This window comes from Megalops cyprinoides, chromosome 3 (assembly GCF_013368585.1).
Source record: "Megalops cyprinoides isolate fMegCyp1 chromosome 3, fMegCyp1.pri, whole genome shotgun sequence".
NCBI lineage: Eukaryota > Metazoa > Chordata > Actinopteri > Elopiformes > Megalopidae > Megalops > Megalops cyprinoides.
This window is the reverse complement of record NC_050585.1, coordinates 54,890,469-54,901,910: the sequence shown is the minus strand read 5'-3', so window position 1 is coordinate 54,901,910 and position 11,442 is coordinate 54,890,469. Positions and strand designations below refer to the sequence as shown.

Genomic DNA, 11,442 nt, shown 5'->3' with positions numbered 1-11,442 from the left:
GATCGCAGCGCTCTGCATCTACAGGGCAACTCACCGTCCCGACCCAAAGGGGCTGCTCTTCTCAAACACAATCCCTGTCTGTACTGGTCCCTCAGTGATGAACTCCCCCATGAGGTTAACCCTAACCCTAACCCTAACCCTAACCCTAACCCCAACCCTAACCCTAACCCAACTGCTCTTCACACCCGGTGTTCATGCAGCACTATGGGTAGGAGAGAGCTCTGCTACCTGGTGCTTCTGTTGCATTGTGACACAAAATCACTATCCAGAACTTTCTCTGCCATTGTCCCCCGATGGTGGAATGACCTTCCACACTTCATCCGCTTTGCCGAGTCCCTCACTATTTGTAAGAAACAGATTAAGACACAGCTCTACCACACTCACCTGATCACCTGAATCACTACAACCTAAAGCAATAATTCCTAAACTTTGTTTTCCTTTAAAAAAAAAACAATGGTTTAATGCACTTGTGTCTCTACCAGCTAGCTTCTACCTTGTCTGGCGAATTATTGAAACTTGGTCATGCAGCACTTCTAATACTGTGACTCCAAGTATGGCTTTTGCTTGTGTTGTACTCTGCCTAGCTTGTACATTGCTTTGAATAAAAGTGTCTGCTAAATGAATAAATGTAATGTAATGTATATGGGAAAAAATGGAAAGTTATTCTCTGACCCAGGAAAAAGGCGATCGAGAAACTCGTGGAGCATGGTGGAAATGTTCACAGTGAAATGAAAAGGCATCAGTTTCAGTGTGGTGGACGGGGGGCACAGAAGCCTCAGGCAGGGCGTGGGGGGCAAGTAGCCAGGACAGGAACGAGGGGAGACGGGGGAGAGGGAGCGAGAGAGAGGGAGAGAGAGAGGGGAGAGAGAGAGGGGAGAGAGAGAGAGAGGGAGAGAGGGGAGAGAGAGGGGGAGAGAGACAGGGGAGAGAGAGAGAGAGGGAGAGAGGGGAGAGAGAGAGGGAGAGAGGGAGAGAGAGGGAGAGAGAGAGAGAGAGGAAGAGAGTTAGGGAAGGGGGGAGGGAGAGAGAGAGAGGGGACGGGGGGAGAGAGGGAGAGGGAGAGAGACAGGGGAGAGAGGGAGAGAGAGAGAGGGAGAGAGATATGGGAGGGGGGAGGGAGAGAGAGAGAGGGGACAGGGAAAGAGAGGGAGAGAGAGAGAGAGGGAGAGGGACAGAGACAGGGGAGAGAGAGAGAGGGAGAGAGAGAGAGATACGGGAGGGGGAGAGAGAGAAGGTTAGAAAGGGATGAGCAGTGAATTTGTGTGCAGTAAGTTATGCAGCAGTATGAACTTAGCTTCAGCAGGGATAAACTATGGCAGCACACAAAGAGGGAGTGAGTAGAGTGGTTAGGACCCGAGGCCATGAAGGCGATCCCGCTGCAATTAGAGCAGAAACCAAAGAGGAGCAGTCCTGGAAATGCAAATGGAGATAAGGAGGCAGCACGGACAGTTCACAGCGACAGTAAATTACTGCAAAGTGAAAGGCTTACTGACAGATTTAGTTTTTATTTATTTTTCAAGAAAAATCAGAAAGCAGCCTCTTGAGAACAAAATAATCAGGGGTGATTCTAGGGGATTATTAGATCCTGTTAGTTAACAGGTGCAGGTCCATTCAAAGATTTTATAAGTTAGGAACAGACGTAACTACACACTGTGGTTGTAAAACGAAAACTCATGGCATAAATGTAGAGCTTGTCATATTCCAGGGAGGAGAGGCGTCACTGTAATTCTCTACTTTTCATTGAAAATGCACAATGACTTTCCTTTGTCAACCGTTCAAAGAGAGATCGATAATACAACTGATGCTGTACTCCCTGCCAGCATTCACACAAACAGCGCGGTAAGATACCACGAGATCCCAGGCAGCAAAATATCGTTTGCGCAAATATTCGAAGATAGGCGCTTTATTTAAGTGATGAGGTGACGACAAGATAACACGCTGCTTGTGCTCCTGGTCGTGCGAGATTTAGCTGCTTCTTAACCTGAAATCGACAGGAAACAGCTTATAAATGTTGTGTGTGCGTTTCGACTATATATGGTTCTGCTATTAGACCGAAACGACCATGTTTTAACCCATCGCAGCGTGTGGTGAGGGGCTGGGGAAGTGTCGATACTGGGAGGAGAAGCGGTGCTCGATCATGAGTGACAGGTAAAGGCGTGAGAAACGCGGATTTGGGATGGACGCGATGGACGCGATCGGGGTCTCCAGCCTGAACCCCCTGGACGATTACGAGCTCATCCACCGCATCGGGAGCGGCACGTACGGGGACGTGTTTAAGGTAATCCCGCCCGGACGCGGCCAGCCGTCGCGGCCGCTTCCCGACTCAAACTTTGAAGTTTCGTTTTGCAGGTGTGTGCTAGTACGTTCCAAATTAACAGAAGCTGGAAGTATTAGACTGCTCTATGACTCTGTTGGTACAGATTTCACCACTGATAAACATATTTTACTTCTCATTTTCACATTTTCTCATTGTCTATTTGCTTTGCGCTTGTCAGTTCAGGCAAATTGACTTTATTCGAGAAGAATACTTATGAAAGCATGTTAAAAACATGACATGAAAGCGTGCTAAAACATAGCACGAAAGCATGCCTCGCTTTGTCTGGTGTTCTCTGAGCATACGTAGCCTAAAACACTGTCCTGAATGTGTGCGTTCGTCGTAACTGCAGCCTAACGTTACATTGCTTGTGGTTCAGTTATTACGCTTCATATGGCAGCCACCTCGTAAGCTGACATGTTCCTTCCTGTATCGCAGTCGATTGCTCTGGAACGTGTTTGCCGCAGGCTTTCACGTCACTGACTGTTTTAACGTTGTGTTTTTGCATTGTCTTTGTGTGTGTATGTGTGTGTGTGTGTGTGTGTGTGTGTGTGAAATACCCATTTGCGATTTTAAAGTATCGCTTTGAGAATGCAGGCATAACCAGCTACTCTGAACAGGACACCGATACAAGACTTCTTTACGCTGTGTGAAAGTGTGTGAGAGTGTGTGTGTGAGAGTGTGTGTGAGAGAGAGCTGACGGTGATGACGGTGTGGGAGGTTGTAAATGCGGTGGGTTATAATATTTGCACGTGGTCATGCAGGCCAGAGGAAACTCTCAGATTATGTGTCGGCTGCAGGTGTGTGAGCCCAGCTTGCCATGGTGACAGACCCGGCAGGTGGAAGTGATGCTGGTCTCTCAGGAGGCTGTGATGTGGCAGCTGTTTGACGTGGTTAATAGTAACGCGTGAGTTAATACGGGTCTTCACTTGCAGTGGTGTTCATCCGCTGATCCAGCGCCTCTCCTGCTCCGATGCTCTGTACTTCCCTATCTCATCACTCCTCACCCATCACAGTACTGGCATTCAGCAGACGCTCTTATCCAGAGCGATTTGTTACAATGTTATCCATTTATACAGCGTGTGTGCGTGTGTGTGCGTGTGTGTGTGTGCGTATCTGTGTGTGCGAGAGGGAGAGAAAGAGAGATTGAGAGAGAGAGATGTGCAAGGGGGAGCCGTTTGTAACAGGAAAACCAGAGACAACGTGGCGGAAGGAAGTGGTTGGTGTCTCAGCTCTGTGAGAATCAGTTTCGTTACTCAGAGCTCGACAGAGAGGGTGCACGGTCTCACATCCCTCAGATAATGTTTCTCATTCTGCCTGTTTCACATAGATTTCATTCTAATCACTGGAAAAAAATCATTTTCTTTTCATTTAGACTATGAGAGAGACTTCTTTGGAGTCCCTGTTCTTTGTAATGGCTCCTCCTGTACAGCCGATTGCCACACACTCACTCACAGGTTGCAGAATACAGAGATAACAGTCACTTTTTAACGGACAGTGCCTGTCACAGGAAGTGCTCGGGTGTAGCAGGAAAGAAAACAGGAAGTGAGTACTGTCAAATTTCATTTTTTTCCAAACTTTTTTTTGCCTGAGAATGCTGATCTGCTATTGGCTGCATCTGTCACCATGGCAACTGGAGAAGGCTTACAGCTGAACAGTGGTCTGGTATCTGTAGCAACAGAAGATGGTGAACGATGTTAGTGTGCCGGCAGCGTTGTGTCTGAGGGCTGGAGGGGTTTGGACACAGACTGCCACACTTTCACGGCTGAACTGGGCTGTGGGCAACACACATGAACAGCCACAATTGCAGATCTCCTTTCTGTAACCTTGAATCATTTTTCTATTGCTGGGAGCAAACTGATGTTGGTCCTTAACGGGGTTTAGGGTGAGCTGCTGTACTGGTATAGCTCTCTGTAGAACCAGTATGGAGCAGTGTTATAGTGCTCTATACTAATAATGTGTGCGTGTGTGTGTGTTTTTGTGTGTGTATGGGGGAGGGGGGGATCCAGCCTAAAGAGAAATGAGACCCAGACCTCTCCCCTCCCTTGGTTCCACATCTTCCCCTCTCTCCTGCCGCTGAAACGCTCGGAGTTGAACCGGCCGCGGAGGCCGCACTGCACAGCTTTCACCCGCTGTCACTTCCTGTATCATCTGTCCAATCGCAGCTCAGACGGTCGATGGAGGTTTTACCCTCCAAACAGAGAAATTAGTTTGCTTGCGCTGTTGTGCTAGAGGCAGCCATTCCACCCTGTGATTCCAGATCCAGAGCCGTCTCAGTGTGGGAGCCGTCTCAGTCCAGAGCTGTCCCAGCGCAGAGCCTTCTCAGTGTGGGAGCCTTCTCAGTGTGGGAGCTGTCTCAGTCCAGAGCCATCTCAGTGTGGGAGCCGTCTCAGCCCAGAGCCATCTCAGTGTGGGAGCCGTCTCAGTGTGGGAGCCGTCTCAGTGTGGGAGCTGTCTCAGTGTGGGAGCCGTCTCAGTGTGGGAGCCGTCTCAGTGTGGGAGCCGTCTCAGCCCAGTGCCGTCTCAGTGTGGGAGCCTTCTCAGTGTACAGTGCTTCAGTAGAGAAACATTCTGCCTCATTTCATGGAAAATCCTTCATTTCAAGAACCCACAACAGAGCAGCTGTGATACCCCTGCATGGATGCTCTAAAATGCCTGTAAAGGGAATAGGTAGCTAAACCTACCTGTCTGATGCGTGAGTGTGAAAAACCACAAACAAACCCAAGAGTGACACAAGGCACTCCAAGACAGGGTGAATTTGCTGACTCACCTGACTCTTGGGATCCCCTTGTGAGCCAGCTGTCCTCTGGGCTCCACAGCAACCAGAGAGACAACGGTGGTTCGTTCTGTTGAATCTGATATAAATGGCACAAAGGCAATAGTGCCACTTGGCTCCAGTGAACTAATGAGAGATGTTGAATCCAAAATACTGGTTAGCGAGACTCCAAGACTCAGTGCTATCTACCGGGTACCGGCGAAAACAGTTTCTGTGTACTGCCAACGAAAGATAGTTAAGCGTCTCGCCACCAAAAGACTCACCCCTGTCCCTATGACTGCCACTGTCAGCGTCCAGGTCACCGCTGTGGGTTTCCTCTCTCCCTCCTAACCCTAACCCTGACCCTATCCCTAACTACGGATTTTGAAGAGGCCACCAAAACCCTCTTCACAGCATTGAAGAGGATATTCCAGATCCTTCCTCAGACAGGTCCAGAAAACCTTCTTGGCTGCAAAACAACAGGAAACAAGGAAAATCATCCCACTCATCACCATATACTCGGCATTCTTGCTCCAGAACTACAAAATCATCTCGGCCTACAAGAAAAACAAAAACCTGAAGGAACACCTGGTAAGGAGCAAACTACCAGCTATCAACAGGATCCCCACACAAGGCCCGGTATTCTACAAACACCACCACAGTCAAGAACAACACAACAAATACAACATACCTCATTAAACAAAAAATCATGATTGACACAAACGACTGCATGTATGTCATACAGTGTAAACACTGTGACATAAAATATGTACGAGAGACAGGCAACACAATTAGAACTAGACTAGCCCTAACCCTAACCCTAAACCTGAACCCTAACCCTAACCCTAAACCCTGACCCCAACCCCTAACCCTAGCCCTAACCCCAACCCCAACCCTACACACAGAAAAATCCAGCACTAGGGTAACAAAAAAACTGTCTACCCAAGGGCTCCAGTACACTGAATGGCCAATGCAAACTTTTCTTTCCTAAGGGGCCCCCACAGAGGACAACTTAGGAAAGAAAGATTTTTCCTAACCTAACCCTGACCCTAACCCTAAGGTGGAATTTCTTGCAATTTAAACCATCCCTTGGTATTAAAGGAACACATCAATTGTTTTTTTGAATGGCATAATTTAATATTTTTGTTAATATTTTCAGAGTGCTTCTCTCTGTCCTAGACACAAGCAGGCCTTTTGAGTGGCAGTAGCACATTTGGTCATTCATATTCATGAGCTAATTCTCTGATTTGCTGAAAATACACATGACAGCCCAGCCCCCCCTTCAAACCCTCATCATGAACAACCTTGCATGCCATCTATCTCACCCGGCTGGCACAATGGAAGGATGGCTTCCAGCTGGGGACACCGCCGCACGGCCCGCGATGGCCGCACGGCCCGCGATGGCCAGGGATATCTGAGGAAGATGTGCTGGAGCACACAGCCCAGCCTACGGCTGACAGCTTTTTGTAGAGCCGCTGTCTCTCCTTGACTCTGTACCGGCTAGTACAGGCAGTATGTACTGTAAAGGGTGTAATTTTGTTTACAACTGCAACTTGAAAACTTTTGCCTGCCACTTTGTCTATTTATTGTCTTGTTGTATTTATTGTACTTATTGTCTTGTTATTTATTGATTTTATACTTTGCACCTTATGTTGTCTTTGTCTTTCACTGTCTGAATGTAGCACCATGGGTCCCAGAGAAATGTTATTTCAACCCTACTGTATAGTTGTATATAGATGGGCTGACAATAAAGCTCTCTTGATTTAACTCTTGACTAAAACAGTACACCTGTTTCAGGATGATCAGGTGTTCATAGAGCATTGTGTTTGATTTCTCCACACAATTCAACATTCCTACATAAAATAGTGATGCATCTCATTGTCCATACTGAGTACTAATAGACTATCATCCATCATTCACTAATTTTGTATTAGTTTCACGTGAAGATTTTGCTGCTTATATTTCATCAGCAATTTATCATTTTATATTTTTCTGTCTTCCTTTAAGGCTCGTAATATCAAGACATCCGTGATTTCAGCCATTAAAGTTGTCAAACTGGATCCAGGTAGGTTCTGAATTCTCACTGACAGTGTAGTTGTAGCGGTAGTTTCACCTTTCCCCTGCTTTAAGGGCATTCCAGGAGCCACCTTCCCTCGTTCTACATTAACGGGCCTGTGTGTGTTGTGTGTTTGTGTGTCCTGCCAGGTGAAGACCTGGCCTCTATCCAGCAGGAGATCACCATGATGAAGGGCTGCAGCCACAAGAACATTGTGTCCTATTTCGGCAGCTACCTCAGGTCCTCACTGCTGGGTTTATCAGCAGCAACACAATAAAACATTTTTAATAGAATTTCCAAAGACCCCGCAGGGGGAACCTGAGAGAATGTGAATCCGAGCAGAATGTGTGTGTACTCTTTCAGGAATAACAAGCTGTGGATATGTATGGAGTACTGTGGAGGAGGATCACTCCAGGACATCTACCACGGTCAGTTTAACCAGAGCCTGCTCACCATTCCCAGAGATGACACTGTGGGACCTGAGATTTCTCACCATTCCCAGAGATGACACTGTGGGACCTGAGATTTCTCACCATTCCCAGAGATGACACTGTGGGACCTGAGATTTCTCATCATTCCCAGAGATGACACTGTGGGACCTGAGATTTCTCATCATTCCCAGAGATTACATTGTGCAACCTGAGATTTCTCATCATTCCCAGAGATTACATTGTGCAACCTGAGATTTCACTGCGGCTTTGCTGAAATTTCCAGCATTAGATGCTTTATTAGCTTTTTTTGCTCATCAAATCATGTAACTTTTTACTCTATATTTAATTTGTAATGGAACTGTTGTTATATCCTCTTCCTGTTTGCTAATGCTGTAAACATTGACAGAGGATAACGAGTTGTTTAGTGACAGTATTAACATGCAGTCATGCACCAGATTTTGATGAGTCAAACATATTTGATGAATCTGATATTTGATGAGTCAGTGACATTTGATGAGTCATACTCACTGGTCTGGGAGTGTTAGCCTGGTCTGACACTATTGCTCATTTAAATTAAATGGATAGGCTTATGTTCTCTTGCGATGGAAGTCGTTCTGGATAAGAGCATCTCCTACATGCATGTAATGTAATGTAATGTAATGACATTTGATGAGTCAGTGATGATAGATGAGTCAGTTATGTTAGATGAATCAGCGATGCTATATGAGTCAGTGATATTTGATGAGTCTGTTCCTCTCTCAGTGACAGGCCCGCTGAAGGAGAGACAGATTGCCTACATGTGCCGGGAAACACTAGAGGTACTCACATCGAGGACAGAGGCTTCCTCCAGAAAGGAGTTATGTGATTAAATCCAGAGCTGTCTGAAGCTCTCCTTTCTCCATGTCCCAACAGTGACTGCGGTGATGGACACGTGTGTAACAAGCTGAACTGAACCAATTACAGCACTGGGCTGACCATAAGACTTCTGATTGGTTGATCAGCAGACCTTCTTGTTCAGGCTGCTAACACAGCTTACATTTTACACACCAGTTGGCCACAGCTCTTCAGGCTGAAAAGTCTGTCTAAGCATACAGTAGCATCCTTCAGGTGACAAGCTAAAGTCCCTGCCCATTGCTTCACAGGCCACGCCTTGGTTTCTGACATCACTGACACACTAACTCCATTTAAATGCACAGTCAGAGGGTTGGGGGAATTGGTCATTTCAGACAGGGGTCTTCCACTGTGGCCACGCTGGGGCTGGCTGGACTCTGTGACTGTGTGGTGTTTGAACGGCAGGGTGTTCCTCTCTGATGGTGTGCTGGCTGGACTCTGTGACTGTGTGGTGTTTGAACGGCAGGGTGTTCCTCTCTGATGGTGTGCTCTGTGCTGCACAGGGTCTGCGCCACCTGCACGACAGGGGGAAGATGCACAGGGACATTAAGGTAGGGGGCGCTATACTGCTGCCTGTCAGAGAGCCAGAGCTGAGGGGGTCTGGCTGCGCTGCCTCTGGTGTGGGGCTTTTGGCTGCTCAGAGCTGTGGCACCGTTCTGAATGGGAACAGTTGTTTAATGTAGTAACTCTGTCATGAACCTCATGGAGAGCAAATGGAGAATTTATCCAGTGTGAAACAGATTATTACTTTTTTCACTCCCAAGTGTTACATCAGGAGGTGATGAGCTTTGCTGAGAAATCTTGCAATGCTCAATATTTTAAGAGTACAAATATTTCCAAAAACAATTGGCTGATCCCAGGAGAAGTAGGCAGAAGAGAAACTTGGTTCTGCATAGTTCCAGTTCCTCGGAAAAGCCCCTTTCGCATCACTGTGTTTCACCTGCAGGGAGCCAACATCCTCCTGACAGAACGAGGAGATGTCAAATTAGGTAAGTGAAAGTCCACCTTCCGCCCTGTGCACAAAGACGCCTCCACCCTCAGACACAGACATGTTCACTGTGAAACCACACAGCACGTGCTCAGACAATCTTTAAATGTTTCTGCTGTGGGGAGTTACTCAATGGCTATATGTACAGCACATTATTGCATCTCACCCCTGTAACACTATGATATGATCAGTGACTGTATACCTCTCTCTCTCTCTTCTCTCTCTCCCTCCCTCTCTCTCTCTCTCCCTCCCTCTCTCTCTCTCTCTTCTCTCTCTCCCTCCCTCTCTCTCTCCTTCTCTCCCTCCCTCCCTCTCTCTCTCTCTCTCCCTCCCTCCCCCTCCCTCTCTCTCTCTCTCTCTCTCTCTCTCTCTCTGTCTCTCTCTCTCTCCTCTCTTTCCAGCTGATTTTGGTGTAGCAGCAGAGATCACCACATCTGTGTCCAAAAGGAAGTCTTTCATTGGAACTCCTTACTGGTGAGAGGGGCTGAGTTGAGTGGGACTTGAACCCAGATCCTCCTGATGCTAACAGTCAATAACAGTTTTAGCCTGCATGATTGTGCCACTTCTTACTGTTCATCTCAGCTATACTGTGAAGTTGATTTCACATTGTTTTTCGAATCATTTATCCCCACCTCCAATACCTTTTAAAGTACAGATATATCTGTAGTAGATCTGAAGACACATTCTCTCACTTATAGTGACACACACTATACTATATCTCTAAGTGTGTGCTTACATTGGAGTGTGTGTGTTTACAGACTGATGTTTCTGATTGGTTGAAAGAAGAGGCTGTGATCTAAACAGACTGATGTCTCTGATTGGTTGAAAGTTGATGTTTTGGTCTGAATAGACTGTCTCTGATTGGTTGAAAGAAGAGGCTGTGATCTAAACAGACTGATGTCTCTGATTGGTTGAAAGTTGATGTTTTGGTCTGAATAGACTGTCTCTGATTGGTTGAAAGATGAGGTTGTGGTTTCAGGATGGCACCAGAGGTGGCAGCAGTGGAGAAGAAGGGAGGCTATAACCAGCTGTGTGACGTCTGGGCTGTGGGCATCACCGCCATCGAGCTGGCCGAGCTGCAGCCGCCCATGTTTGACCTCCACCCAATGAGGTGAGGCCAGCAGACCCTGCCTCCTGATTGGATAAAGGCCCCACTGACCCTGCTCTGACACGACTCTAAATCTCTGTTGCAGAGCCTTGATGGTCATGTCAAAGAGCAGCTTCCAGCCCCCCAAACTAAAGGAAAAGGCCAAGTGGTGAGACCCAGTAATGCAGCTCTTATAATGGTGTTAGAGTGGGATAGGATATCACTGTTAGTCACTAGCAGTGTGCAGGTTTACACTGTTGTGGATCATTGTTCATCTAAACACAATGATTTAAGTTATCAATGTTTAATTCATACATTCTGTTGTTTAGGGTTAAGCATAATTATTATCTACTAGGTTTCTACTGTCATTGTTGTTTTTTATTTTGTCACTGGTTGTGTGCCTATTTAGTGTGTTACTGGTTATTCTGTATGTTTTTGTTCTTCTTGTTTGTTTAAAATGTCTTCCCACGGAAGCCTTGAAATTCAGTCAGCAAAAGAAAGGAAGAATTTATTATAAGAGTAGAGATAATTTGTCAGAAATGAGAGAGATATGAGTGACAGCTCAGTGTCTGTGTGTCATCTCTCTTCTCTTCAGGTCTGCAGATTTTCACAGCTTTGTGAAAATGTCTCTTACTAAAAACCCCCGCAAGAGACCCACAGCTGAAAAGCTTCTGCAGGTACGTACCTGCCCCAGTCGAACTGCCCCAGTCAAACTGCCCCAGTCAAACTGCCCCAGTCGAACTGCCCCAGTCAAACTGCCCCAGTCGAACTGCCCCAGTCAAACTGCCCCAGTCAAACTGCCCCAGTCAAACTGCCCCAGTCGAACTGCCCCAGTCAAACTGCCCCAGTCGAACTGCCCCAGTCAAACTGCCCCAGTCAAACTGCCCCAGTCAAACTGCCCCAGTCGAACTGCCCCAGTC

General features: G+C 47.0%; 1 protein-coding gene across 3 annotated transcripts in view; it reads left to right on the top strand.

Moving 5' to 3' along the window:
* Window positions 1–1,921: 1,921 nt before the first annotated feature.
* The window catches only part of map4k6 (mitogen-activated protein kinase kinase kinase kinase 6), a 22,418-nt gene continuing 12,897 nt past the window's right edge, over window positions 1,922–11,442 (top strand). For all 3 annotated transcript variants that reach the window (XM_036524882.1, XM_036524881.1, XM_036524883.1), the window contains exons 1-11: window positions 1,922–2,278; window positions 7,077–7,134; window positions 7,275–7,365; window positions 7,489–7,553; window positions 8,319–8,374; window positions 8,951–8,998; window positions 9,394–9,436; window positions 9,837–9,909; window positions 10,415–10,546; window positions 10,629–10,691; window positions 11,118–11,199. In XM_036524882.1, the coding sequence (XP_036380775.1) occupies window positions 2,177–2,278; window positions 7,077–7,134; window positions 7,275–7,365; window positions 7,489–7,553; window positions 8,319–8,374; window positions 8,951–8,998; window positions 9,394–9,436; window positions 9,837–9,909; window positions 10,415–10,546; window positions 10,629–10,691; window positions 11,118–11,199 (813 nt within the window). In that variant the 5' untranslated portion in view covers window positions 1,922–2,176. The remainder of the gene's footprint in view (window positions 2,279–7,076; window positions 7,135–7,274; window positions 7,366–7,488; window positions 7,554–8,318; window positions 8,375–8,950; window positions 8,999–9,393; window positions 9,437–9,836; window positions 9,910–10,414; window positions 10,547–10,628; window positions 10,692–11,117; window positions 11,200–11,442) is intronic.